The 26771-nt window shown below is 54.7% G+C and overlaps 6 protein-coding genes across 6 annotated transcripts; 4 read left to right on the forward strand and 2 right to left on the reverse strand.

Moving 5' to 3' along the window:
• Positions 1-6571: 6571 nt before the first annotated feature.
• Positions 6572-9694, forward strand: B0T26DRAFT_749966 (alkali metal cation/H+ antiporter Nha1 C terminus-domain-containing protein; the record flags this gene model as incomplete). Its single annotated transcript, XM_060445166.1, has 2 exons — positions 6572-8713; positions 8768-9694. The coding sequence occupies 2 exons, from the start codon at positions 6572-6574 to the stop codon at positions 9692-9694; spliced, it is 3069 nt and encodes a 1022-aa protein (XP_060298513.1).
• Positions 9695-10379: 685 nt separating this feature from the next.
• Positions 10380-11145, forward strand: B0T26DRAFT_641893 (mitochondrial outer membrane translocase complex, subunit Tom22; the record flags this gene model as incomplete). Its single annotated transcript, XM_060437384.1, has 2 exons — positions 10380-10461; positions 10757-11145. 2 exons carry the CDS (start codon positions 10380-10382, stop codon positions 11143-11145), a joined length of 471 nt encoding a protein of 156 aa, XP_060298514.1.
• Positions 11146-16638: 5493 nt separating this feature from the next.
• On the forward strand, positions 16639-17363 carry B0T26DRAFT_851566 (uncharacterized protein; the record flags this gene model as incomplete). The annotated part of the gene is made up of 2 exons (XM_060447644.1): positions 16639-16829; positions 16902-17363. 2 exons carry the CDS (start codon positions 16639-16641, stop codon positions 17203-17205), a joined length of 495 nt encoding a protein of 164 aa, XP_060298515.1. The 3' UTR covers positions 17206-17363.
• On the reverse strand, positions 17072-18349 carry B0T26DRAFT_771261 (uncharacterized protein; the record flags this gene model as incomplete). The annotated part of the gene is made up of 2 exons (XM_060446546.1): positions 17072-17583; positions 17836-18349. 2 exons carry the CDS (start codon positions 18347-18349, stop codon positions 17318-17320), a joined length of 780 nt encoding a protein of 259 aa, XP_060298516.1. The 3' UTR covers positions 17072-17317.
• A 4542-nt stretch (positions 18350-22891) lies between these two features.
• B0T26DRAFT_851568 (cytochrome P450) lies at positions 22892-25233 on the forward strand. Its single transcript, XM_060447645.1, has 4 exons — positions 22892-23038; positions 23103-23171; positions 23249-23890; positions 23974-25233. Exons 1-4 carry the CDS (start codon positions 22987-22989, stop codon positions 24774-24776), a joined length of 1566 nt encoding a protein of 521 aa, XP_060298517.1. The 5' UTR covers positions 22892-22986; the 3' UTR covers positions 24777-25233.
• B0T26DRAFT_801335 (uncharacterized protein) lies at positions 25196-26545 on the reverse strand (the record flags this gene model as incomplete). The annotated part of the gene is made up of 3 exons (XM_060447020.1): positions 25894-26545; positions 25294-25840; positions 25196-25233 (listed from the first exon to the last, which is right to left on the reverse strand). Exons 1-3 carry the CDS (start codon positions 26293-26295, stop codon positions 25196-25198), a joined length of 987 nt encoding a protein of 328 aa, XP_060298518.1. The 5' UTR covers positions 26296-26545.
• Between the last annotated feature and the right edge of the window lie 226 nt (positions 26546-26771).

The raw sequence follows: 26771 nt of genomic DNA on the forward strand, positions 1-26771 counted from the left end.
GATAGTACTACTAGATTTCCTTTGTTTTCTTTTTGGGTATAAAAGGGCCTTATTTTCTGTATTTCTAGACCTTTTCAGACGGACAAATCAATGCGCTGTCGACTTCGATCACGTGCAACACATTTCTCATGCCGGCAAAATATCAAATGGTTTTCAAGGGATGAAACCACGTCTTCGATCCTATTTATCTAATTGCCTTTGATCTGATATTATGTTATATTTCGTCTGCTTCAATAAGGCTTGCCTTAAGGAGGGAATTCCACATTGATCTAATGTATATTGGTCAGTAAATAAACATGGAATTATCTCCCGACTCCTAACTAAATCAGATCTCGAGACATTCTCAGCTGTCTCTCACAAACGGAACCGCTGAGGTATCAACTTCAGTGACACGTAAACAGCAAATGAAGATTCGGCGTCAATGTCAAAATGTCGCCCTTTCCGGCTGCGATATTCAATCGCAGTACATCCCCTGGGTCTTATAACTCGTACTGCCTGAAGAATACAGAGCTAACAAAGTATAGCCAATTTTCTGGGTTCTAGTTGACGCCCCTGGATATTTAACAAGCTAACCCAGAAGAAACTTTCTCATGCTTGCTCCCGTCGCCATGCTTCCGGCCAGTGTCCAGCATCAACCATATGCAGCCATCGCCTCCTCGTCTTCGTCAAACACATCTCGGCCCCTATCCGGGGCAGCGGGCGGCGGCCGGGGAGCCACTTTAGGGGCTATAAACTGGGTAATGGTGGCGGGCTCCGCTTTCTTTTTCGCCGCCGTTTCTGCGCTGTACAGCTTATTATAGAAGCCCACGACGCGGGGATGCGCCATGACCTTCTCCTTCTGGAAACGCAGCACCTGGAGTCCTTCTTGGGTGGTCGCACGACTGAGGGCGACGTAAGCTTGACCCTTCTCGAAGACCTTACCTAGGTCGACCTTGACGCGCTCCAGGGTCTGTCCCTGAGCCTTATGGATCGACAAGGCCCAGGCCAGAATCAGGGGGAGCTGTTTGCGAGAGGCCTGGACCTCGCCAGTGGGCAGTTCAACCCTCCAGTCCTCGGGGACGCAGAGAATTGTTCGGTGAGTGCCGTCGACGGCGTGAAACTGCACCAGCGGGTACTGTATGTTGTCCTTCTTGCTGGAACTGTCAGAAAGCGCGTTGCTGAATGCTCGGATCCGCTTTTTAGTGTCCGAGTCGGCGTCAGATCTGGCCGCGTCGTCAACGTGAGCATTCTCAAACGTCGATTCGCTCATGAAATCAATCACTGTTCCAAGCGAGCCGTTGACGAGCGTCTCGTCCATGTTCTTGATGAGCATCACTTGGGCGCCCTTTTTCAGCTCGATGGCTGTCGGAGCCATCATGTTGGCGAGCAACCTTTCCCGGATTGCTGGGTCACCGGTGTCTAGGGAATCGAAACGATAAGACTTCCCAGACAGAGCCCGCAGACGTTTCTGATTTGAGCTCTCGACCTCATTTCTAGTCGGGAATCTAGATGATGCGGGTAAGCCTAGCACCTTGACGCATTTCACAATGCAAATACTAACAATTCTGTAACCTCAAGCCCGTCATTGAACTGAAGAGGTCTGCTCAGCGCCTGGAAGTTCCGAACTGTCTGCTCACTAATCCTGCCCAACCGCATTTCGTTGAGCATGTCGGCAAATTCTTGAAAAAGGTCAGCATGAAGCACGTAATTTTACCACAGACATCGCGCCTACCAGGATCTTTTTGACGGAACACCTCCGTAAGGCCTATCGTATGATCGATGGACATGGTCCAGGTAGCTGCATCAAAAGCAAACTTTGCCTCTCTCTGCTTGCTCCCGTCTGGCACTGGTGGCAGCTGGAAAAAGTCGCCGGTGATAACTAACTGGATGCCGCCCCAAGGTCGCCCATTGTTCCGAATCGTCCTGCCAATCTGGGACAGCTTATCGAAGAGATCACCATCCACCATTGATATCTCATCAATAACGAGAACCTTGGTTTTGAGCCATCGATTCTTTGCTTTCAAGTTGCGCCGAATCTTCTTGACCAAGGTTGCGGCATCCTCTTTCCCGAGACCGATGCCCGCGAAGCTGTGTAGCGTCATGCCGCCGATGTTGCATGCAGCGAGGCCCGTGGAAGCGGTAACTGCAATCTTCTCTGGGTCCCGCGCAAACTTCTTCTTGAGCTCGCTGATAATGGCTCGCATCAATACAGACTTTCCGGTACCGGCCGGACCCGTGAAGAAGACGCTCTGACCATTCTCGACCACTAGGGTTTTGACATGTCTTTGCTCGTTGCTCAGCATTATGGCCGTTGCTGCCTTTGCCGCAGCATACGGCTTGACATCATCACGCATGTCCGAGGCAGAAGCGTCTTTATTGCCCGGCACTGCCACCTTTTGCTGCGTTTTCAGCTGCTTCTTTCGGGCCGCAATCTCGCTCGCCGTGGAATTCCACTGTAAGCCTCCCTTAGCTTTTGTGGCCACTGGGGGAACGATCTTGGGTTGCTGTGGGAGTTTCTCCTCATCCATTGCTTGCCGTGATTTCCAGTAAAGCTGTCGCGGCTTCTTCGTCGCCTGAAGAGGTAGGTCGTCGTCTGGAGACTCTCGTTTTGTAGGCAGTTGTGAAACGGTGTCAGCCTGACGCTTTGGAGGTCCGTGGTGCGAAGGAGATGACTGAGACCAAGAAAGGCCGCTGGTGTTGCTTGCGGGGGGAGGGCCATGCTTGGAAGCCGGCAGGGATGGTAGAATGGAGGGAGCCTGAAAGTCCAAGTCTAGGTTCTCGTCGTCGCTGAAGTCGTCGTCGGAAATATAGACAGCATTTTGCAGCGTGTTCGATTTAGATGAGGTCGAAGCAGTAGGGGTCTCGTCGAGGAGATTGATCACGACGGGCGACTCCTTGAACGAATCGGCCGTGTTATATAAAGAGGCAAACGCCTTGCCATTGACGACCCGTGGTGGAGGGAACTGGGAAGTGTTCAGCGAGCGGTTTTGTAGGGGATCGGCGGCTGAAGGAGGTTTCGAGGCGGCATATGAGCCCGAAGGCACACGGGGCTTCCTCAGCATGTCGGCGACGTTGCCTGAGTGGGCTTGGGTGTTGCTGGAGCTGGGGGCAGGACTGCTGGAGGGAAAGAGCTGCTTGGCGAGGACATTACTAGAGGTCGAGGGCCGGGGCGGGTTGTTCACCGCGGCAACCCCCTTCTCTACAGCCCTGTTAAACATTGGGACGGGACGGCCAAGACCGGGATCGAATCCAGCAGCGTGGACATGTGCAACCCAGGGAACCTCAGCATGCAAAGTGCTCCGCCCGCGGAAGATGGCGGCTCGACGGAGGACCAGGCTCAAGATTCCCGCCTTCATGCAGCTCCCAAGCCGATAGGGGCGCCGTCGGCTTCAGGCGTGTTGTCGGGGAGTGGACTTGTGTTGAGCTCGATTGATTGATCATCGGGGGTTTGCTTTCGAGGGATGGCCGTCGCGTCTCGTCAAAATTTAGAGGGCCCGACCGCGTTTGAGGGGCGGCTCCAGGACGCGAAGGCCCGTGCCCAGTGGTCTTATCGGGTAATGATAACATTGGATGGCGGGAAGCAACCTTCTCTGGAAGGGTTCGGGTTCAATGAGAGAGACTCGGAGCTCAGATTTGTTCGCTGCAACAATTTAATATAAGACAGTCTTGTATTCGTCTCTATTTCGTGAAGCAAGTCTTTAATTTTAGCATTCACGGATTGGTGCTTCCAAAGCTAGAAACTTAGCACAACAACCTAAGCTGTCTGCAAAACCAGAGCCATCTGTTATTGGCCTTTCGCTCAGGCCCAAGAGTCGAGATGCTTGGACCTAATTGGCACTGTTCTTCGCTCACCTCAAGCCTCTTTTTTGGCCAACCCTGATGCGTCTCGGAAAAGATGGTGAGACTTGTCATCGGTGCTTGTCTTCAAGGTTGTATCTTATTACAGTCCTTGACTCTCTCGATAGACTGGACTGCACCTTACCTGCATACATGGGGTCTCTTGCAAACAACTGGTCCTGGACAAAAATATTGTCGATCACCAGACTTTCTCCTGCCCCTGCCATGCAAGCCCAATTGGCGACCCTGGCCAGAAACCTCCAGTCAGCGCTTCTGGTGGCTGAACACGTGGCCACGCGCGTCCCGGGCTGCCGGGCCACGTCCGGTTTCGGATTGGCAGGAGATTCGGAGCCAGGGCCGCTAGAATGCTGCCGCAAGCCGCATGTGCTCAATTGCCATTCCATTCCCACCTAGGGCGGCGCCGGGTGCGGTTCGTCAACTTCACCGTAACGTGCAGGGCCAAGACATAAAGTGTTGGCGTCACGCTGAGCATATGGCCCGTGCCAAGATGCTGCAAACCAAGAGTTGCTCCGTGGTTGGACAATTGCTCTTCCAATCGTGTTGTGATCTCCTACCCCTCCTTAGTCCAATGGACCCCCACTTCAATTTGACAAAAGATCGCCGTTGTCTTGAATGACGTTGTTGAGCAAGGCTCTGTGGGTGAGACATTGAAAAAGCCGTGTCGATCTCCCTTGACACCCCAGCCAGAAAACAACGGCATTCCGCTTGATGACAATTTTGCACATAGAGGTTATGGCAAAATCAGGATGAGGGAAACACACCAACACATATCTGCTGATTACTTCGCATATCTAATCACGTCGCCGAGCCTCCGACTCCACGCTGGTTGCAACAGGATTACTGGGCATTTGCTGGGCATTTCTGGGCAACCTTTTCCCAGCACTTTTTGCCCGTAAGGCGTGTTGATACGCCCGACTATACTCGGAGGACACGGCTGGAGCTTGGGCGCAGACCAGCATTCCTACGATATCGCCCACGCAAATAAGATAGGCAGCTGGTATCGGTAGATAGGCGGGAAATGCTTAAGTGCCCGCCGAGGCCGCTCTAACCGCGCAGGAGCATCTTGTCAACGAGCGAGGACGCAACTTGGCTCCGCGTCGCACCGCAGCCCAACCGCAGATAGCGGCGAGCCAATACGTCGCCAGCAAGGGGCAGAGCAGTGTTGAGGTCCGGTATAGGGCTGCCGTCGCGCTCTTTCCGGGCGTCGGTGCTGCACAGTGATGAACAGGTAGCCATTGTACACGCACACTCGTACCTCCTCATCCTGCGGTGACTTGCGCCGGTGTCTGTCTGTATTCGGTGACGAATAGAGTGCGACGACAACAGCGTGCTTAACCGACAGATGGTCAGTAAAGCACGGCAAGGCCGGGAAGTCCCGGCTGCTGCACGACTCTCCCTCGTTGTTGTCCGCATTCTGTCCGCCGCCCCCAATAACTTGATTGGCCAATGTGTTCACGGCTGAGGTTTTCCTATGTTTGTGGTTGTGATGATCATCATAGCAAAGCTGTTGTTGCTGTTTGGTGTAGCTGGCTATGTTGTCGATACCCTACCTAGGAAGGGAGGACGACATCGTGGCCCGGGATCGAGAGGGTTGTTGGGCCCTTGCGGAGACGGGACGGGTGGGCTGTTGGCTTGGATAAAGAAAACTTCACTTCTGTGCCGCGAAGGCGCTAGAAGTCGGTGCAAAGTGACAATGATTTCCGAGCCCGCCTAACAGGCCCTGTTCGCACTTTTCGTTTGCATTTGCGAACACAGCGGACCCACTACCAAGAGCGCCACTGGCACTAGCGCGCTGGCCCCCCCGTAAATCATCCTTGCAATCTGGGCTGGGGGTGGGCGCTGGGGGCAAGGTAATGGCAGAAGCTCCTCGACGCCGTCCGTCTTGGCCGCCCATGGATTGGATAGCAAGAAGAGAAAAAAAGTACTTATGGAATCCTGCGCCTCCTTCCCAGCTCGTCGGAGGTTGTCCATCCAGAGCCGCGATTTCTCGGCACCGTTGGCTGAGAAGATCCACTCGTCCACCTCGCTGCCTTCTCCCTGGTACCTACCTGGTAGGTTTGTTGCCCGTCGTCATAGTTTGCGCTGATTCAAGCTGACAAGAAAGCCGAAGCTCACACCTTGCAAGCCCGCACGCCGCCAAGCACAGTCTGGGGCCTTGATATTCGCCAGCAGGAAACCTAAGGGGAGCCGACCTGTTCCGTCTTCTCGCATCCACTCGGCATTGACGATACTTCTTCGTTCGCCTTCGCTCGACCCCCACCCTCGAGTGACCCTCCCACCCGTCGAACCTCGCTCCCGCTTCCGAAGACCTACGGTTTTCTGAATGCATCGCCATCTCCCCGCTCCTTTTCCAGTTTCGGCCGAGCTGGGGCAGACGACGTGAGGACAGAGCGAGCGCAGATCTGACCCAGCGGCGTCCCAGCTCGACCACGGCTGACTCGTGTGCCTGCCTGACGTCGCTTCTTTGGCCTGTACCTCCAATCCGACTCCGGGGCTCCTGGTTTGGACTGTCTCGTTGCGTCGGCTACCTGTCGCGTCGAGGTCTTGTCCGTCGCAGTCGCCGCAGTCGCTGCTGTCGCCTCTTCATCTCTTCACCACTTTACTGTGCCCCACACGCCCACGCACGAGCCCCCACCGTGCTTACCTGTTGCCTTCCTGCCTTACCTCAGGAGCCTTACCTCTCGTCCCCGTCAAACGGCAAGCTGCCAGTTGCTGACAGCACGAGCTCGAGACTATGGCGTGGGAACACCTCTCGATAACTAAGCCGCACTTGGTGTACATCATCCTCGGCGGCTTCACCTCCCTGTTTATGCTGTGCTCGTCCGTCATCAAGGAGCGCATGTATATTGGTGAAGCTACCGTGGCCACCCTATGCGGCGTCATCTTCGGTCCCCATGCCGCTGACCTCATTAACCCGTTATCATGGGGTAGCGTCGATATTGTCACCATCGAGTTCTCGCGCATCGTCCTCGTCGTGCAGTGCTTTGCCGTCGGTGTCGAGTTGCCTAAGTTCTACATGGAAAAGCACTGGAGATCGGTCTTCTTCCTTCTGGTCCCTGTCATGACGTTTGGTTGGCTAATCACCAGCCTTTTTATCTGGTGGCTGATCGAGCCCCTGAGCTGGCTCGAGAGCCTGGTGGTCGCTGCTTGTGTCACCGCCACCGACCCAGTCCTTGCCTCGTCTGTCGTCGGTAAGGGTAAGTTTGCGAAGAGGGTGCCAAAGCATCTACGAGACTTGCTATCTGCGGAATCTGGCTGCAACGACGGTATGGCTTTCCCCTTCATCTACCTCTCGCTCTACCTCATCCAGGACCACCAAAAGGCCGACAAGGTCTCTTTCCATTGGATCGTGTATACCATTCTGTACGAGTGCGTGTTCGGGGCCGTGTTTGGCTTTCTCGTCGGATACTTTGCTCGCCACGGCATCAAGTTCGCCGAGAAACGCGAGCTGATAGACCGGGAGAGCTTCCTCGTCTTTTATTTCGTCTTGGCCTTATTTTGCGCCGGCGCTGGCAGTATCCTTGGCGTCGACGATCTGCTTGTGGGATTCGCTTGCGGTGTCGGCTTCTCCAACGACGGCTGGTTCACCAACAAGACTGAGGAGTCGCACGTCTCCAACGTCATCGATCTACTGCTCAATTTGACGTATTTTGTATACTTCGGCACCATCATCCCGTGGGAGCAATTCAATGATGCCGCATTCGGACTTAGCGCCTGGAGATTGGCCGTCCTGGCCATTTTCGTCATCTTCTTTCGACGAATTCCTATCATGATGGCACTGAAGCCCATAATTCCTGACATAAAAACGTGGCGCGAAGCCCTTTTTGCCGGCCATTTTGGGCCCATTGGAGTGGGCGCCATCTTCGTGGCCATTCTGGCCCGAGCTGAGCTGGAGCATGAAAGTGCTGTGCCCCTCTCCGAACTGCCCTCGCCCGACTCGGAGCACTTCACGCTGCTATCTCTTGTCTGGCCGATTACAACGTTTCTAGTTGTTGCGTCTATCATTGTACACGGCTCTTCGATAGCCGTGTTTACCCTGGGCAAGCGGATCAATACCCTCACAATTACCATGTCCTACACCCAGGCCGGCGAAGAGGGGCCTACTTGGATGAACCGCCTCCCCCGCATTTCGTCCCAGTCTCGATCGCAAGCAAGAACGACGGACACCGAGGGCGAGGAGCTGAAACTCCCGGAAATGCCCCCCGGAACTCTTCCGCCGATTGGCATACCAGGTCACTTCCTGCGTCGTGTTCAGGAGGATGATAACAGCACCACCAAGCAGGGGAGCAGGGCGTCCTCTTTGTCCGGCAGGCGGCGAAGGAAGAAGTGGGATGACGGAATCGGGCCGGGAGGCCCCATTACGCAGTCCGCGATATTTCCACAACGCCGTAGCCAAAGCGAGCAGGTGGGTCCGACGTCGCAAGGGGACGTTGCCGGTCAGCCTCAATACGAAGGACAAGATCCCGCCATGTTGTCACCGACAGATGCCGCGAGAGCGAGCCGACTAACAGACCAACGGCACTCGACTGAAATACCTCCCCGACAAGAAGCCTCTCCTGAGGGTGCCGCCAGTCCCCAAGATGCCGGCGGGGAGATGCAAGTTTACGAAGAAGGTAATAACATCATTATCGAAAATCAAGACGGTGACGTGCTGGCAGTTGAGCGGTCCGGTGGCGGCGGCGACCATATGCCCCATCCCGAAAAGCTCAAGTCTAAACTTCAAGAGGGAGCTGAAAACCTTCCATCTGGTTGGAGCTACGAAGCTATTAAGAAGAAGTTCATAAACTGGCGCGAGGAGGAGGTGGAGAAGAGAAAGGAAAAAGAAAAGATGAGCAGAAGCAGTGAGCCCGCCAGAGCATACAAATTTGGCACAACCGTAAGTCTTTGTGGGTTCCTCTTACCAGTCAGGTGAAGCTAACAGCGGTGACAGATCATTGTGGAAAACGAAGACGGCGAGGTTATCAAGAAATACGAGTTGCCCACTCCTCAGAGGGGAGAGGGAGACTTCGTCAGCCAGGGCCTCAAATACATGGGAATGGGTGGCCTGGTCAAGGGCGGAGACAAGCAAGGCGCGGTTGGAAGTCCTGCAGATGACGGTGGAAAGGCTGGGCCATCAAAAACAAGTGTGCCCGGATGGGCCTCAGGTGCGTTTGGACGGTCGCCGGCTGGGGAGTCTTCGACTCCAAAAGGAACACCGAAAGGACGGAAGAAGAGCGTCGTGGAGGAGGAGGAAGAAGAAGACGATCGTCACATCCGGTTCACTATCGGCGGTGTTGGTCAACGGATGACCAAAGAGGACTTCATCCAAAAGATGCAGAAACTGGACACGAGCACCCGGTGGGAAATCGTCGACCAGTCCAACGCGTCGCACACTATCAAGACGCTCGCGAAGCAGGACCCGGTGCCGAGTCAACCAAGACCATCCCCGGCCCAGGGCTCTCATCGTGGTAAAGAAACCGCCTCTCCGAGCGGCAGCGATGCACAGCGGGGACGCAAAATGGGAGACACGCCGCGACAAGACAGTGCAACAACGTCGAGATCTCCATCACGGTCATTGTCTAGGTCGCCGTCGCCGGTAGCGATGGGGACAACGTCGTCGGATGCGCCAAGCCGAGATGCGCCTGAGACAGCGGTAGAGCGGAGACGTAGGCTGGCGGTGCTGAAGGGAGTGGGCGAGCCTGGAGACGTGCAGGGCGAGACAGCTGCGGAAAGACGCCGTAGAGAGGCAGCGCTCGGCGTGTCTTCCTCGGCGGTGGCGGGCGAGGACAGTGACAGCGACGATGATGATACCCCTAGAGTCCCGCCGCCCAAGCGAGGAATCCGGTTCGCTGATGCGCCAGCAAAGGGGAGGGAGTGATTTGCGAAGGCGGTTTACAGCAAGCGAGCAGCGTAGAGCGTGTGTGTTCTGGCATATTAACAAGCAGAAAGCATTGTGTTTAGACAGGTAGTATTGCATATTGCATCGTGAGATATGATGACCTTTTTCGATAGATGAGTGCAATCTCCAAGAAGTCGCCGCATGACTTTCTAGCATGCCCCCAATCTCGTTTTGGACTTGGGAGTGGAGGTTGACATACATACCATATTACTGCATCAACCTGAGATATCACAATTTTGGAAGAAAATGTCAAGGCCATACAATTGGAGTGAATAATAACAATTTGCATTGTTCCGCTGTGTAGAAGTAAGTTGTAGCTACCATTAACATGCTTACCGGGTACTAAACGCAGACGGGTCTCGAGCACACCTAAAAAGGAAAAAAGACGGATGACACCACATTGGACCGTTTAATTCTCTGCCCTACATTACGCACTAGTCCGTTTCCAGCCTAGCGGCCAGAAAACCCGTCTACGCCTCACGACGATTTACGGAAGGGCGAGTCGCAAAATCTTTGACGAGACCAAGAAACGCATTGTCGACGAAAACCGAAACCACGCACCTACTCGCCATCTCTAAAGGTATTCCGCCGTCGACGACCCACGCCTACTTGCCGGCATACACACTATTTGATTCAGCGATACAGATCGAGGAAATCAGACACAATGGTTCAACTCACAGAGGTCGAGGACGAGCACTTCCAGCAGCAGTCCCAGCAGATCGATGACGACGACTTCACAGATACCGGTGAGTAGTTGCAAACTCTGGAGATCCATTTCCCTTGGGGAGGTGTCCTCTCTGAATTCACGCCTTGCTCGTCCTTTCGCGCAATCGGCCTTTGCGGGGGCGGTCATTCAGCTGGATGGCTTTTAGCTGCTAGCTTGCTGGGCCTGCCGCTCCTCGTGCCTGCATAGCAACCGGCAGTCAGTCGGGTGGGTGGGCACGGGGAATTGCGAGAGCGTTATGGCAGGGCGTGAAGACACAGTGACTGGGATGGGTGGGAAGAAGAGAGCCAATGCTAATGCTCACCCTGTCTCGACAGACTCGGAGATCTCTACCGACAGCAACTACGACCCATTCGAGGAGTCGCTGGCTGAGCGGCTCTATGCGCTGCGCGACATTGTGCCGCCGACGGCGCGCGGGTGGATGTGGAACAAGGTGCAGGGCACAACGCGCTTCGTCAAGACGACGCTCTTCTTCTGCGGCCGCGCCGCCTGGGCGCTGAGCGTCAGCGCCCTGCTCGTCGGCGTGCCCTTCGCCCTTGCCCTGTCTGAGGACCAGAACCTCATGGCCATGGAGCAGGAGCAGCGCATGCGCGAGATGGGCGCCGAGATGCTGACGTCCGGCGCCGAGGACAAGGACACGGCCGAGCGCGTCGGCGCCGCCCTGGGACGCGAGGGCGGCAGCGGCGCAGCGAGGCCCGCGCTCTGAGCGTGCTTCTTCCAACGCCACACCTCGCCAGCTGTGAGAGCACGGTGGGCCAGGACGCATGCACGACAATTGCAAAACGACGAATATCATGGGAACACACAAGACGGGAGCATGTTCATCTAGGCGGGGGAGGGATATGGAGAAGGGGACGGGCGAATCTGGTGTTCTGCACTGTTGCTAGAAAGCCTATGATGGGATTGGAAACGCCTGTCGCCCACCCTCGCCCACCAGTGCTTCGTTCATTCACCACCACTGGCCCCCTTGCTGTCCAGATGATGGGCCATCTCTGCCAGTCAAAGTCTTTTCGCAACACCGACTCCGCAACCTGTCTTTCCGCGCTCTGCAGCTATATTTTTCCGCATAACGCGCTCGCCCACCCTACCTCTACAGCTTACGTGGCATTACACGAAATGCCGGGCGTGTCTTGGGACCTGTACATTACTACCGACTCTTGTCCTCTGCATAACAACACCTCCCGGATTTTATTCTTCATTTATGCAATGGGGTTAGGAGACTGGCTTTGGAGAAAGAAGGTCTCTTTCCCTCGGGGTTTCGTCACGGGCAGCGGGGAGCCTTTTTCTTCTGCGCCTGTTCTGTGTTAATTAACTTAATTCATGTCTGCAAATTTTATTTGTTTTCACCGCTCTCGACTTGGTATATTAGAACTCCCCTTCCACTCTGCTCCTTCACGTCTTGCCACTGCCGTCTGAGGCCCGGCTGGGCTGTGTGTGGGAAGGCCGTCTTGATGAGGGAGAAGAGGGCAACTTGTGGGATACTTTGTAAATATAGGAATACGTAACGCAACGCAACGAGCACCAGGCCACACTCCCATCTCATGTTTTGCGCCAACGAATCAATAAATGAAGGCGGCAGCAAGTTACAAATTATGACTAGTCACTTTATCCACCTCTCTACCCTATTTACCTATCCTCTGGGCTTGCTTGCGTCTTGTGATCACGTATCCATCCTGGATAACCCCGCTTGTGTCTCTCTCTTAATTTGTTGTCTTTCACTGTAATAGCTTTCTTAACGAGTCGCAACGCAGTAGCGACCCGTCAAGCCACACAGACCACATTGACATGATTCTGCTGTCAGAATGTCCATGTGACTTGGTACCCTGGCCAAGAATATCAGGACGTCGGGTACCTAGTTACTCGTCCGTAGTGGTAGCGAGACGGACGAGGGTGAGCCCCTGTTTGATCTCAAGGGGTCTGATTTTACGACGGGTAAGTTTCTGTGAAGATTTGCTAGGTACTGGGCCATCGCTAATCATTTCCTAGCGATGCTGCGGTAGGTTTAAAGTACTTGCCTTTGACACGAGTCGCTGTCCAAGCCAATGCGGCTTTTGCTTCGAATCGCCAAAAGTGGAACGACACAGTACCACGGGATCCACAAAGTCTACACCAATCGCACATGATTATGATACTCCATACGCCAGAGAAGGAACGTCCGAACCCGAACTCGACTGGGAACTCGTCGCCAAGAAATGGCACTTGTGCGACTCTTGCCGACTCACCTTGGACGGGGAGCTGCACCTATGGCGCCAGAATCCTCCTAGACGTGGCAACTGTGACCTGTGCGACATAATCTCCCGGGCTTTGCACCATTTCTATCTAGACAGGAGCATTGCCAGTAATCCCACGTTCGGCGATGTCGTGCGCACCTATCAACGTGACGAGTCTCTATTGACTGTTTCGGACGGGTTTTCTCCATTGGTGACCCCTTTTTTAAGACGAGGTGCAAATACTGCGCTATCGGTTTAGTTCTACAACATGTTGTATTGCCCAGGCGGCTGAAGCTTGCTTGCTGACCGGCACTAATTGATAGACTTGATCGTCGGCGGCGCCTGTGTTGATGGTCTTGACGTGTCGATAAAGAGGTTCCTCATCTCATTCTATTGGCTGGTTTGGCACTTTGCTGGTCTGCTGGTCTGCTGGTCTGCTAGCCCCCAGCCCCCAGCAGCTCGTGCCGAATACAGTGACGGGCAAAACCACGTATGAGATGAGATGCCTTATTTAGCAAATGCTAGACGCGGTTATGAAGTAGAAACCTATGGTCTGGCTAGTGGTCCCGTAGTCATTAAATTGAAGGTCATCCTTCCATCCTTCAAATCATGGCCATCAACGCCCGCGCTGCGCACCATCATAAATGGTAGTGCTCTGCGGGGCGGATGACATGTCAAGGGATTTGTAAGTTTTCCGCCCTAGAGTATTTTCGAGGTGTGCCTATGTAATTAGTTTGGCAAGCCTTCCTTCAGTTCAGGAGGTAATTACACGTGCGTACAATGACGAAGATGAGAGCCCTGCTCCGACTTAGAGTCCTATGAAGACAACCTTACGTGGTTAGAGCACACAAGGTTCTGCTGGAGATGTGGATAATTAGACCTTGTATTATAGAGGTTCTCTCTAATAGGGAATTAGGTGAAGAAGATCGATCAATGGAGACGATTTAATTGGTTAATAGAGGTTGCACGGCTAGGCAGTCGGATATCTCCGAGAAAAAGCATCTGTTCATCGTCAGCTGGGGCTGAGGGATGAATGCATCGTCTAATCTAATTAAGACTGCAAATGAGATTGCTGCTGCCTTGCAGCCTTCTCGTCCCAGCTCCCTTCTGCTTCTCTATGCTGGCTGCGGTCCGGTCCGAAATCGCCCTTCCATTCGACATCAACCTCTGTTTTTGAATGTTTAGCTTGGCAACATCAGCGACCCAAGGCGTCTTGAATTCTCTCTTGAATTTTTTTGTCTTGATGATGCAACCGTTATCCAATGGCGCCGTGGGAAGCTTGGCCACCACCGCCAGTCGGGCCACAACTGTTCGATGTGCCGATAGTGTGCCTTCGAAACAGCCGAATTTCTGGACACCCATACCTCTTCGTCCCTGGACGCTTACAGGCTTTATTGTTTATTTAGTTGTCTTAATCGTCACGTTTGTGGTTCTTTTCGCCTGTTGGATTCACCAAGGTACCGGTACTGGAATCAACAGGGCGTAACTGTACGCCGAAAAGCTGGTGGTTCAAGTGATGGATTGTGGATGTGTGTTCTTCTCTCTAGCTTTCTGGCAGTGCCAGAAAGCCCCTTCTTATACTACTATTGTGGTGGCGAAGTGGGTGGCGAAGTCTCTATCTAGAACCTTCGAGGCCCTTCTGCTTGACACATTCCAACACGCCATCTCGAGTCGGAACCAGGGCCTAGCGACGGCCAACCCGAGCTGGTATTATCTCTGGGTTTACGGCCCAACGGCGGCCTTCACTCTCCTTGCCGCGTTCTGGGCGCCAGTCGAATACCGCGTAAAGCAGATGGCCCCATGGGTCGCTATGGCGGGCACTTTCTGCCCGGCAGACGAAGGGCTGCTCGTTGACTACGTCGACTACGTCGACAGCATAAGCTTCACTAGCTTGTTTGTCTCTTGTTTGTCTCTTGTTTGTCTCTATTCGCCGACAGCATTGGCTGGTGTGCCCAGGCATCGCAGCGTCATTCATAATACAGGGCGCGACTGTTGCGTCCAGTGGCATTTTCGTCTCATCCTCGCTTGTCATTCGCCGCGAGGGCGCCCGGCTTTTAGCAGACGAGGCGTTCTCTATTACAAAGCTAGCTCCTACAGGCCGGGGGCCCGCAATCGAAATATATGCCGTTCTGACATCGAACCTTTCCTTTCCTGTGGGCACGGCCGGGCAGTTTGCCTTTCAACGATTTAGCTCGCCTAATAGTATGTTCCCACCGTATTAGTCAGGGACCATTTTGGTGCTAAATACAGCAACTAACCATCATTTCCTCAGATGCTGCTCATGATAGCATGACCGTTGTCGACGATGTTTTTGAGGCGAGCCTGAGTTGTGAAGTCACTACAATTACAAGAGCGAACTATACATACTTGGCCAGTACACTCCCAGAATCGTCTTCTCAGTTTATTAGCAATCCGGGGATCACCACAGAGAAGTCCCGGTCTGCGTTCGCCATGAAATCACCCTCGTGTCCCCACACGTTCTACCTTTCATTCACGGGGGCCAGAACGTTTGCGTATAACGGCTGCGCATGCGGAGATGTAAGCCCTGCAAAGATCGATCGATTCGGGGCAATATGGGGTGACATGGACGGTTACGGCGTCTTTACACCCAGCCTGGGCCTGGCGTGTGCCCAGCTATTCCATCTGCAAAGCGAGCGTCACACTCAACAAGACGGCCAATGGGCCTCTCATGCTATTCATTTCTCTTCCTGGGAGTGCAGAGGCGGCTCAGCAGTCGACTTCCCTTGACGGCATCACGCGCTGGGAGATTCTAACCGAGTTTGTGCGGACTACGGCCGAATCAAGTAGGCCCATACCTCAGAATATGGACGACCTAGTCGACATGGTCATATCTAGGGGACTCGCTGGCGATAGAAAAGCTGCCCTCTCTAAATTGTTTTCCCTCGTCACCGCCCAAGTAGCGAATCGGAACCTCAAGGCTGCAGCGCAGACGCCACTCACCGGTATGACGGCAGCCAAGGAGGACAGGCAGGCCCATCGTGTCTTCGGTGTCTTTTTGGCTATTGGAGTCTATGCTGCTGCTATTATGTCTCTTGGCGGGGAATCCCATTCCCCTGTCACCCAAGGTCGTCATCCCTTGCGATATATCAACTATTGCGAGCTTAGCAGCCGTGCTTGCTAGGAGCAAGTCGGCTATTGCAGAACTGGAGGGAACCGGGCTAGTGAGTAACAAGTCACTCACTAAACTCCTCAAACACGCCGAATTTCGAACAAACATCGTCACCACAGACGACGGTAGACCTGTTTTCCGCATTGAGAGCACTACTAGCGAAGATGCGCGTCTTTTAAGTTCGAAAGCCAGACACGGACCTAAAAAACCCGCCGCCGCCAAACGTCGCCTGCACTTGGTGTGTTGGCTAGACTGGAAGCTCAAGACAACCCAGCTGCTGCTCGCCTCTCTCCACGGCACAAGGAACTTGTTCCGAATAGCAGCTTCGCCCTTCTGCAAAAGGAAAAAAGAGCCTTCTCCAGAAGCGTCCGACGGAGGACGCTACAAGCCGTCCACCGGGACAATAACTGGCCGAGTCCTGATTCTACTGGCGCTTTCCGCCCTGATTATTACCCTCGAGCTGTTATACCGCCAGTCGAACCGCAATGGCGGACTTGTTGAGGTCAGTGACGAGTCATTATCCACAGCGCACTACGGTTGGTGTTACATCCCCACGGCTGTGATGGTGGGAATGAGCCTGTAGCTGGGGGCACTTGGTTCCACCACAAAGCTGCTCAGTCCATACCACAGCTTGTCGAGAGGGAAGGCGCCCGCGGAGAAGAGCATGACGGAGAACTACCTCGCTTCAGTTGCTATTGTGACCATTTGGCAGGCCATCGGGAATAAGAAGTGGGGTCATTCGCAAGCTTGGGGCTGGCGGCTTTGCAACCGTGTGGTGGACCCGGTGCTGTGTCGACCAGCGATATACGCCGTCGAAGTCATGTGCGCCGATGCCCATGAAGACCAGGAGTTGTTGACCATGCGGCGACTGAGAGACGCTTGTCTCGTCTACCCCGTGCTCGGGCCAAGCCTGAGGCGGATGTGGCAGCACCTCTCGGTGTCATCTCGAAATCGAGCGTGCGGACAAGTAGTGTATGGACTGGCATTTCTTCACAAGCAAGGAATTTGTCATGGAGGTAGGCCACTTTTCGAGCCCCCTCCCCACCCCCAGTTGAAGAATATAACGAGGTGCTCAAAAATTTCTCCAAATTAGACCTGACTCCTGCCAACATCCTATTCGAGCTCCAAAATCTCGACACGGAGCGAGACTCAAATATCCGACTTTTTCGGCCCTGTGAAAACAGCAGACCTTCGGCTGCACAATGGCTTGGCCACAGAACACGGCCCTGACCAAGTCGTCCAAGCCCTCGAGGCGTTGCTCGGACATGTTCGTATCATTGACTTCGGTCAAAGTTTCGGCGCCGACAAGCCGCCTACGGGACTGGGTATTCTAATATCTTACTTTCCCGCCGAACTCTGCTTCAGCTACGCCCCGCCCAAAGCGACCGGCGTGTGGGCACTGGCGTGCTGCATTTTTGAAGTCTAGGCGCGGCGTCTACTCGTCATCCTGGGGTTCGAGAGCTTCGAGGCGCTGCTCAGCACGCTGCGGTTTACTCTCGGCACGCTGCGTCGGCGTGGACGACGGGGTACTCTGCCGACTAGGCCTGCGAGAACTTCGAGGGCTGGGCGAACCCGGAGAAGCTGAACTGGTTCGATGAAAGCCAGCCGCTCGCGTGGCCCCTGGCGTCCTTCGTCGAGGAGAAAGCCTTCAACCTCTCCCCGGATATGAGGGAGCAGCTGCTAAACCTGCTGCGCGCTATGTTGGCCTTTGAGCCCTCGTAGAGGATATCGGTTGAAGAGGTTCTGGTCCACCCGTGGCTGCGCGGAATCACATCCGACGACACAGACACGTAGTCCTGCTGGGCTAGGAGGCCGGACACGTGTATTCCAGACAAAAGACCAAAAAAGCAAAAAAGAAGCAAAAAGCTAAAGACAACCCGCAACTCCTTCTTGCTGCAGATAATATACACCGACACTATCCCGCACCACGCGTAACACCAAGATGACAAAATTCCCCCCTCTGTCCGTTAACATATCAAATCTCCCCAACGCCAACCCGTGGCCCTAAAACGACAAGAAAGCTAAAAAGTAGTCGCATGCCTCGGACTGCGCGGACTGAGCGCGCGGTCCGGCACGCTCAGCGCGGGCCCGGCACCGCCGCCGCGCTCAACGTCGTCGAGCCGGATGAGGACGTATTGCTTGTTCTGGTGGCGGGCAGCGCCGATGGCTCTGAACGGCGTGGCGACACTCTCGCGCAGTCCGGCGGCCGCCACGCTTAGACGATCACCGCCACCGCTTCTCTCAGTGGCTACCGTGTCCATGCCCGGCATGGGGAATTCCCTCGGCAGCGCATCTTCTCTGTGAACACCACTGGCGGCGGTGGTGGTGTTGGCAGAAGTAGGGTCGACAAAGTCCTGGTCGCTGGACTCCTTCCAGCCGCCGCTGGAGTCGTCGTGCTCGCCCCCGGCTGCTTCCTTCTTGCTCTTTTGGTGCATGGTGATGATGACGGCGGCGACGACGAGCGCCGCGATGAGTACTAGCACTAGTATCAGGGCCGTCGGGCTCAGGCCCGCGCCGGCGGCTTTGCCGACTGCGTCGCTCGCCGACGATGCCACGCCTCCGAGCCCCATTTTGGTTGTGGAGATGGAGGGGCGAGGAGGCGGGTGTGCTGGTGAGGCGTGGATTTGTCAAGGGGCTGGCGGGTGGGTGGCAGTTTCTATGGTTTTGTTGTTTTTTGTTGTTATTTTTGTTACTGATGATGATGATTCACGTAGTTGCAGGCCTGGAAACGGAAGACGGCCGAGGACAGCAGCCATCGTCAATGCTGCTCGGATTTCGTCCTCTGTCTAGCCGTAGCCGTCTTTATCTAAACCCATTCATTTATCCATTGGAGACTCTGGGCCGTTGGTTGCGCTAGCTTCCATCTCCAACCGCTTTGGCGTTTGATCGCCATTCCTGAATGCCAAGACCCTGCCGCCCGCGAACAGCAGAGCACTGCCAAGCTGTCTCCCTCGGCTGCCAGAAACTCTTTTCTTGACGCCCGATCCTTCAAAGAAACGCAGCCAATCATATTGGTTTCTATGGTTCTTTTTTCTGAATTATCATTGGTTGAGGCTCATTTTGGGGCTTGAAGGTGGCCCCCCCTATTTCGGACTGGCAGCCAAGGGGACGGATCGAGCGACGGGGCCGTGTCTTGGTCCTACTATACAAATCAATACCTTGACAAGTAGTTAAATTTGCTTTTTAATTACGCCGGAAAACATGAAGAGTAACAGTCCGAGAATACCCACACACGTTTAGTCTTTTTTTCACCCTCCTTGAGAAAGATGCCTTCCAGTTGCGGTCAGCAATCAAGATAGCCCGTAGGGGTACGGAGTAATAAGACAGGTGTGAAGACAAAAACGGACCGTGCCCCCCCCCCTAGCCGTTACAGACTCCCGAACCGGCAACTAACAGAGCAATGGGGACAGGGGATAATTATAGGTAGCATCAGGCAAACACAAATAGGGTAGAGCAGGGGGCAACCTGCTACCGGTAGGCAGTGGGGAATGTGCAGATCGCAGCCGGTCGGGACCGGGAACGAACCGAAGCAGGGTGTGAGACTCTTTACTCCGTAATTATCCACATCTTCCTTCTTCCTTTCTATTTGGGGGAGAAAAGCAAACCCCCACGCTGCAGCAATTTCTTGTCTTTTATTCTTCTTTGGCAGGCCGACTGGTCTGGTTCCAACTTCCGGGTCATGAACTTAAGTAATCAAGTAATCTATAGGTCAACAGGAATGAAATTATGGCGGAATTACACGCTCTTGTCCCATACTAGGTGCGAAGAGATTCACAGCCCAGCAGAGCTGTTACTCCTTTCTGACATGCTTTAAATAATGAACGTTTGCCCCTACTTCACCATCGTGTCTGCTTGCTATAATTCGGATGATGGGGGTTTGGACCGTAACTTTGTTTGGACGGATGAACCCAGATTGGAGACGGTCCATCTCTTTATATGTAAGATCTAGGACTACCTAGACATCTAGACTGGTTTCGTTCCCGGACTCGGGAGTGCGTGCACATCGCATCAATGTTCGTGACATATATATGACTGTGGATGGCTCGTTTTCGCCGAGCCGGATGTGACGTGTAACGTCATCTCATCTCAAGGTACGCTGCACTGCAGTACTGCCCACGCTAGATAATTAGAGATTGACGATTTGCGCAGACGCTCGTCGTTCTTTTCGTGGCACGGGTCAGGCCAGGCTGGCTGTGAACGCATGCATCATCTTGACAGTTGAGACTCAACGTAGTAAAACTGGTAGTTTATTCTCAGCCGCCGACAATCCAAGAATCCGTTATGATGTATACCAAACTACCGTTGGTTCTTATATATTCGACTAAATAAGCCCGACCTCGCCGTGTTCTTCATCCCGAAAGTAAGATCGAAGGAGCCCTTCCCGTGCATTACCATCCCAATGCCCCGACATTTCGCAATCCTTGTAGTTGAAATCTAGCGTCAGCACTCCGACCCTGATAAATCGGTCCTTGTTGTTGGGGCTTCGCGAGACTGCCTGCTCTATGTGCATGAGCGTCCACTGCGAACCACGAATATACGGGGCACTATCAGTGTCAAATCGGCTCAAGAGAAGACACCTCCCGGCAAGCGGCGCCTGGATTTCGCTTGGCGTTTCGTCTGGAAAATAGTTAGCCACTAGGATAGGGAAGCCTCCATCGTTCTTTCCTTCGCCACTCGTTTTCGTATCTGGCTTATTTATATCCACTATGATCTATGATGCGTCCTTGCAGTTTGAGAGAGGCTGGTAAGTTCGGGGGGAGGGGGGGGGGAGACGGTGCATTTTATCACTTGAGGATAAAGCACCGTGGTAGCTCCTGTATCCGGGGGAAAGTCAATAGGGTAGCAGCAAGATGCCTAGGACCATGAAGGCAGCGTACTAGGAGGAGGCGGGTCTCGCAAAGGGGCCGTTGACCTCCCTCTAGACATTTTTGGATCCTGCACCTGCGCTGTGCAGCCCAAGTCCAGCGCGAGACTGGATACCCAATGCCCCATCAAATGTCTCAGGCGTCTTCAGGTCCATTCCCAAAATCTCGCAAAATTGCGATGCTAGTCCCTGCAGCGACGGTAGGCGATCTGTCTCCTTGGTTAGACCCAAAGAGGAGTGCCGGCTCAACACTCGACGCCACCAATTCATCAGGTCCCGCCTCCGTTTTCCCGCATCCTTGCCCTCCCTTACAGCCCGGCTGTAAGCAATCTGACAGGAAGGGGATTGTATGTCATTCGAATTGCCGGTCGCCTCCCGCCAGGGGGAGCCGCCGAGAGTGAGACTATCACCTGCCACGGCAAGACAAAACTTGACCGCGAAGTTCACGACCCAACAGCCATGGCACTGCTCCCCGACAGCTCCTGCGAAAATTGCCACGGCGCCAGGCGGCAGCTGCCACGGTCGGTTCGCGGAGGATTGACACTGATGCCGGCAGATATCGCACTCCTCAGCAGCAGCTCTCGCCTAGCCGCTGCCGCTTGGACTTGGTAGCTAGATCCAGGTGCCAAAGCCCAGCCCCGCCGAGATTGCGTAGCCCACCGCTTGCCGGACGGAGCTCAGCGACATGATTATTTGTTATGCTCAGCGACGGCAGTAACGTAATTGGGAAAAATGAATTACGACAATCATAGACTGTATTACTCATAAAAGAGTATGCCGAAGCGTAGACTAAGCGCTGGTAATTATGGCATGTACTGTTATGGCTCGATTTGTATCTTTCGAGCGCGTTCCGTGCGTCGTTTGACTTTGGTGGTAACGTCTCTATAGTACTTATCTGCCGTATATCCTTGTTCTAGTCTTGCTTTCATATCGTCTAACATTGACACCGGTCGACTCACTCAAGACTTAGACCAACGACTAGCGCTACGAGTGAATTAGCGTAGAAGCTTAGCTTCCAGCAATCCAAACCAAATTCCGAGAACTACTGTCTATTGCACTGGCCGAAATTGATCAGCTGAAAAGTTCCTATGGAGATGTCATGCTAGGGTCCATTTTTAGGATCACCGTTTTAAATATTTTTATTATCAGATATTAGGCCGACAGGAGTAAGTCCCCCTTATCCAGCCTCATTTCTGGCCAGTAGCAAGAGAGGCCCAGAACTCGTCCCCGAGAGAGCCGTGTAGACTTGTAGGGTTTATAGCATAGTGGAAGGTAGGGTGAGCCCAAGGTGAGTGAGCTAAAGGTGAGCCGAGGCTGAAGCGATCTTGATTCTGGGCTAGCTATCCGTACTAGCCGATGTCCACCCATAATTCTAATTATTTGATTGGCTCGGGTTGGTGTGGTTAGTTGGGTTAGTTGGGTTGGTTGGTGATTTTGCTTACAGTCTTGCACCCAACTGCACAGTGCTAAACTGTCCTCACGTGCCAACTCTGCGGTCCACTTCCTCCGTCCCTTCCTTACCACCTCAACTGGGTAATTGATCTGCAAATGCTGGGTGCTAGTGCCGCCCAGCAATGGACCAACAGGCTTGGCCACTACACGCCTTCGAGTCTTTGGGATTCGAATCTACACCGAGAACACTTCAATCCTTGGCAATGCACATCCGGCGCCGGTTCACACAGTGCTTAGAAATTGACCAAGCATCCGGCTGTATTCAATGTTTGTTGGCTGGATTCCGCACTTGAAGATAAAAGACCATTAGCGCCGCCTTCCTGATCTCATGGACAATTTTCCATTGTCAACAAAAAAGACAAAAAAAGAAAAAAAAAGACACAAGGAGAAAATGTCGGCTGTACTCATCTTCACCGCTACCACCGTTGCCGCAGTGCTGCTCGCCGTCATCTGGAGACGGGCCTTTTTCATCGCCAAGATTGACGTTCCGTACTTCGATTTCGAGGGGACAATTCGGCCGAGAGACATATTGCTGAAGGCGCGCGTCTTCTCGCCGACGGCTATGCAAAAGCGAGCAGTTCCAGTCTTATTTTCCCCGATTTCATATTGACCAATCTACTATTCTAGTACACGAGAAACGGACTGCCCTTTTCCATCCGCAATGCGGCAGACCCAATGCGCCCCGTGGCAATACTGCCTCTACGCTATCTCAACGAAGTGAAGAACGCGCCGCAAAAGAAGCTCAGCTTTCCATTGTTCATAGAAGAGGTAATAGCGCTCGTGGTGGCGTTAGTTAATTAATCCTTGCGCTTTTGGACACCATTCTCATGATATCTGCTAGGCCTTAGTCATCAAGGACATATGTGGCCCTGAGATGACCGAGGCCCCGAGATGACCGAGGAAGTCCAAACTGTCGCCAGGCTAGACCTCAAAAAAGCTCTCAGTCGGTTATTCACCCTAGCCTCAGCACTCCCACCCCCCCTCTGATCACTGATAACCCAAAACAGACAAGCTCGTCCAGCCGATGCAAGAAATGGTCCCAAAGACATACATCAAAGAGATGCCGCCATGCTCTGGTACGCTTGTTTCTTTCTCGTGTGAATCACGCCTCTCAATCCCCTCTGGTTGAGACTGAGAGCCAATCCGCTCATAGACTGGACGTCAATCAGCCCATACCATCTCATCGCCCAAAACTTTGCCCGGATCGCGACGCGGGTCATGGTCAGACCCGAGCTCTGTGAGGGCAGATGGCTCACGCTCTCCCGGGATTACATCGACTCTGTTGTCAAAGCGCCGAGGCTAGTCCGGCACAAGTACTACCCGTTGCTTCGGTGGGTCGCCAAATACACGGAGCCCTGTGTCCACGACGTCCTGAAATACCGGTCTGAAGCTGCCGACCTGCTCGAGCCGGTTCTAAAGGCCCGGACTGCCGAGATCGACAGCAGTAGGGTGCGAGGCGCTTCGGAGAAAGCGAGACCCGCATCGCAGCACGAAGACGCGATCCAGTGGCTGCTGGAGGAGTACCGAACACACGGGAAGAAGTTGACGCCGGATGCTCTTGCCCAGGGAATTTTCAGCATCATGACGGCCGCCGTCGACAGCACTTCGACGACGGCAATGTGGATGCTGTTCGACTTACTGGACCACCCCGACGCCCTCGCAGAGATCAGAGGCGAGATGTTGAGCGTCCGTGGAGATGACAAGGACTTTGTCTGGACTCGCCAGGCTCTGGGAGAGCTGAGACTGCTGGACAGCTTCATGAGGGAGAGCTTCCGCCTCCACTCCATGACACAGAGTAAGCAGTGCCAGCAGCCAACACCTTGACAGCCGTGTGCAATGTTTCGTTTTGCCATTAGGCCTACTAACACGTCTCGCCAGTAACCTGTCTGCGCATGGCGGCTGGGCCATTCACGTTCCGCGACGGGCTGCACATTCCAAAGGGGCTGCACATTCCCAAGTCCTACCAGATTGCATTCCCGCGGTACAACTATGGGCTTGACGCCGACGTGCAGCCGATCCAGACAAGTTCGACTACAAGCGGCACCTCGCGAAGTGTACGGGCGAGGACGCGGCAAAGTTTCTTTCACTTCGCGTCTGTCTCGGACGACACGCTGGGGTGGGGCGTCGGTATGCATGCGTGCTCCGGTTGCTTCCTCGCGCAGGACGCCCTGAAGCTCATACTGCTGCACCTGCTCACGCGCTACGAGGTCAAGTACGACCGACGTCCGGGGCCCGACAGGATGATGGGCCTGCAGCAGCGTGGAACTATGTGGCAGGGTTCGGCGCTGACTCGGGTCGTGTTGAACGACCGACCAGCTCACGGAAATATGTACACCTCCCCTGACCAATTCTCCTGTGACCTTTCTCTCTCTACCTCCCTACTTCAACAGTACCATCACAGGCCCACTCATCAAGGTCCCCGGAAGCAGAGCAGCGACACATGTATCCTAGAAAGTAAAGAAAAAAGACCGAGCAAAAAAGACAATGCCCGCAACCGCCATCCTCCGCGGCTTCCGCATCGTGGTGCCCGCGCTCGACGCCTTCCCCGAGGCGCACGGCGTGCACGACACATGTGGCCATCCGCCAAACCACCAGGGCCACCCAGACAAGTGCCCCATACCGCAGCTGCTCTGCTCCAAGATCGCGGCACACGCCCCCACCAACACAATCGAGGCCGATGATGCCAGACACAGATTCCGCGTCGTGGTCCCGCAGCGCCAGAGCTGTGATTCAGGCAGCGCCAGAACTGTGGACCGCTGGCCTTGAGAAGGGTTTACCGGGGGGTTTAACATGTTATTGTTGTCCACGTCCTTAAAATTTTGCCAAGTCATCTCCTCGTCATTCTGTCACAAAGGGGGAAACTGACGGGGCACTCTGGACGGACGACTGTTACGGGCGTGGCTAGGCACGGAGGGAACAGAGCGGGTGGTCGCATCAAGGAATGATTTTAATATTCTCTCGTGCTGTGCAATCTGATGGCCGACTGCTGCTAATGTTCACGCACACGATGTCAAACAAGGTCACCCTGGCTAAACGAGCGGTGTTTCCCTCCCTTCAAACCCAAGTAAAGAACCGTCCTCGTCTCGTCACGCTGCGCTGCTCACATGGGCATGGGGTTGCCAGGCAGCTTGTCGAGCCCTATGAGAGAAGCAGTGTCAGCATCGCTATCTCTCGGATCGCGGACCAAGAAGAACTTACAGCCGTCAATGGGCTCGACGATGGTGCTCTTGACGGAGCACTTGTTGGCCTGGTCGACGCTCTGGGTCTTGATGCCGTTGCTGAGCAGGGGCGTCGAGTCCATGGCGCGCTGCAGGGCGTCGCCCTTCCAGCCGAACAGGTAGTCGGCGTGGGTGCCGAGGCCCTTGCTGTCGTCGTACGACCACACAAACGGCTGCGAGCCGTCGGCGGGCCACAGCGACTTGTCGTTGAAGCCCGTCGTATTCCACATGGTCTCGAATGCCACCTGCGGCATGCGCACCGGGTGCGACGACGGGCACGCCCCCGCCGTCACGAACCCGCCCTTGCCCGTGTTGTACATGTGGTCCTGGTGGTTGGGCGAGTCGAGGTTCTTGCCGTCCCAGCACGCCGGGAAGTGGTGGATGGCCATGACGCCCGCCGGGCACGGCTTGGCCGGGAACTCGGCCGTCTCCGGCGCCCGCGTCATCACGTCCTGCAGGCATGTGTACCGCAGCCCGGGGTTGTTGCCCTTGGTGTTGGTCGGGCTGCCGACCGTCATGCGGAAGCCCTGCGCTGTGTCAGTGACGAGTTCATGCACGGCCCAGAGACAGGCGGACGAACCGGCTTGAAGGCGGTGATCTTGGCCTTGCCGTTGGTGCTAAAGTCATTCTGCAGGTAGTAGACGGTCATGCCGCCGGTGAGGCTGCCGAGCAGGGCGTTGGGGTACTGGGGCACGCGCTTGTAGGAGCCGTTGCGGGCCTTGAAGTACATGACGGCGGTCCAGTAGTTGGAGAAGTCCTCGGAGAAGCTGCAGGTCGTGCACGTGGCCTTCTCGGCGATGTCAATCTTGGGGTCCATGGTGGCGTTGAAGGCGTTGCCGCCGACGATCTGGTGCACGTGCGACGACGGCAGCCGGCCCGGCTCGACGATGGGGTCGAGCCGCTGCACGCTCAGCGTCGCGCATCCGAACCGCAGGTACGCCTGCGAGGGCACCGCGAGCGCCACGAGCGGGAGCCACTTCATGTTGGAGAGTCGGGCGTTCTGGTCTTGTTTCTCCCGAGAAGGTCAAGATGCTTGGGACGGATAGACGGGCTTGGACAAGAAGGAGCAGAGCAGAAGACGACGAACTCCACGGATCCCGGCAAGCTTCCACGTATATATATATACACATGGATGGTCAACAATGCTTGCCGGCTTACCGACGCTCTCGCTCCCCTGGTGTCACCGTGTCTTGCTATGACCACATGGATTCGCGTATGCCGTGGGGACAGCTAGGGGGGGGGCCGCATTCATCCACCCGAGCAGGCCAGCCGGCAAAGTGGTCCGTAATTAAGTTGACGACAGCGCTTCCCCGCGATTCCCAACTACCGACCAGAATCTGGGTCGGATCTCGGAACCAGCCCCTTGCTCGCGCGTCTACACTAGAAGCTTTTGGAAGAGCCTAGCGCCGCAGCACCCCGGTCAGATAGATGTACATGTGTGCGATGCTGGCGGCAGCT

Source organism: Lasiosphaeria miniovina, assembly GCF_030549165.1.
Source record: "Lasiosphaeria miniovina strain SMH2392-1A chromosome Unknown B0T26scaffold_3, whole genome shotgun sequence".
Lineage (NCBI taxonomy): Eukaryota > Fungi > Ascomycota > Sordariomycetes > Sordariales > Lasiosphaeriaceae > Lasiosphaeria > Lasiosphaeria miniovina.

Bases quoted from the DNA above. Each gene is read 5' to 3' on its own strand.
- B0T26DRAFT_851568 (XM_060447645.1), top strand. From the start codon at position 22,987: ATGACCGAGGAAGTCCAAACTGTCGCCAGGCTAGACCTCAAAAAAGCT. The intron at 23,172-23,248 runs GTACGCTTGTTT...ATCCGCTCATAG, and splicing joins AGAGATGCCGCCATGCTCTG to ACTGGACGTCAATCAGCCCA. The intron at 23,891-23,973 runs GTAAGCAGTGCC...ACGTCTCGCCAG, and splicing joins CCTCCACTCCATGACACAGA to TAACCTGTCTGCGCATGGCG.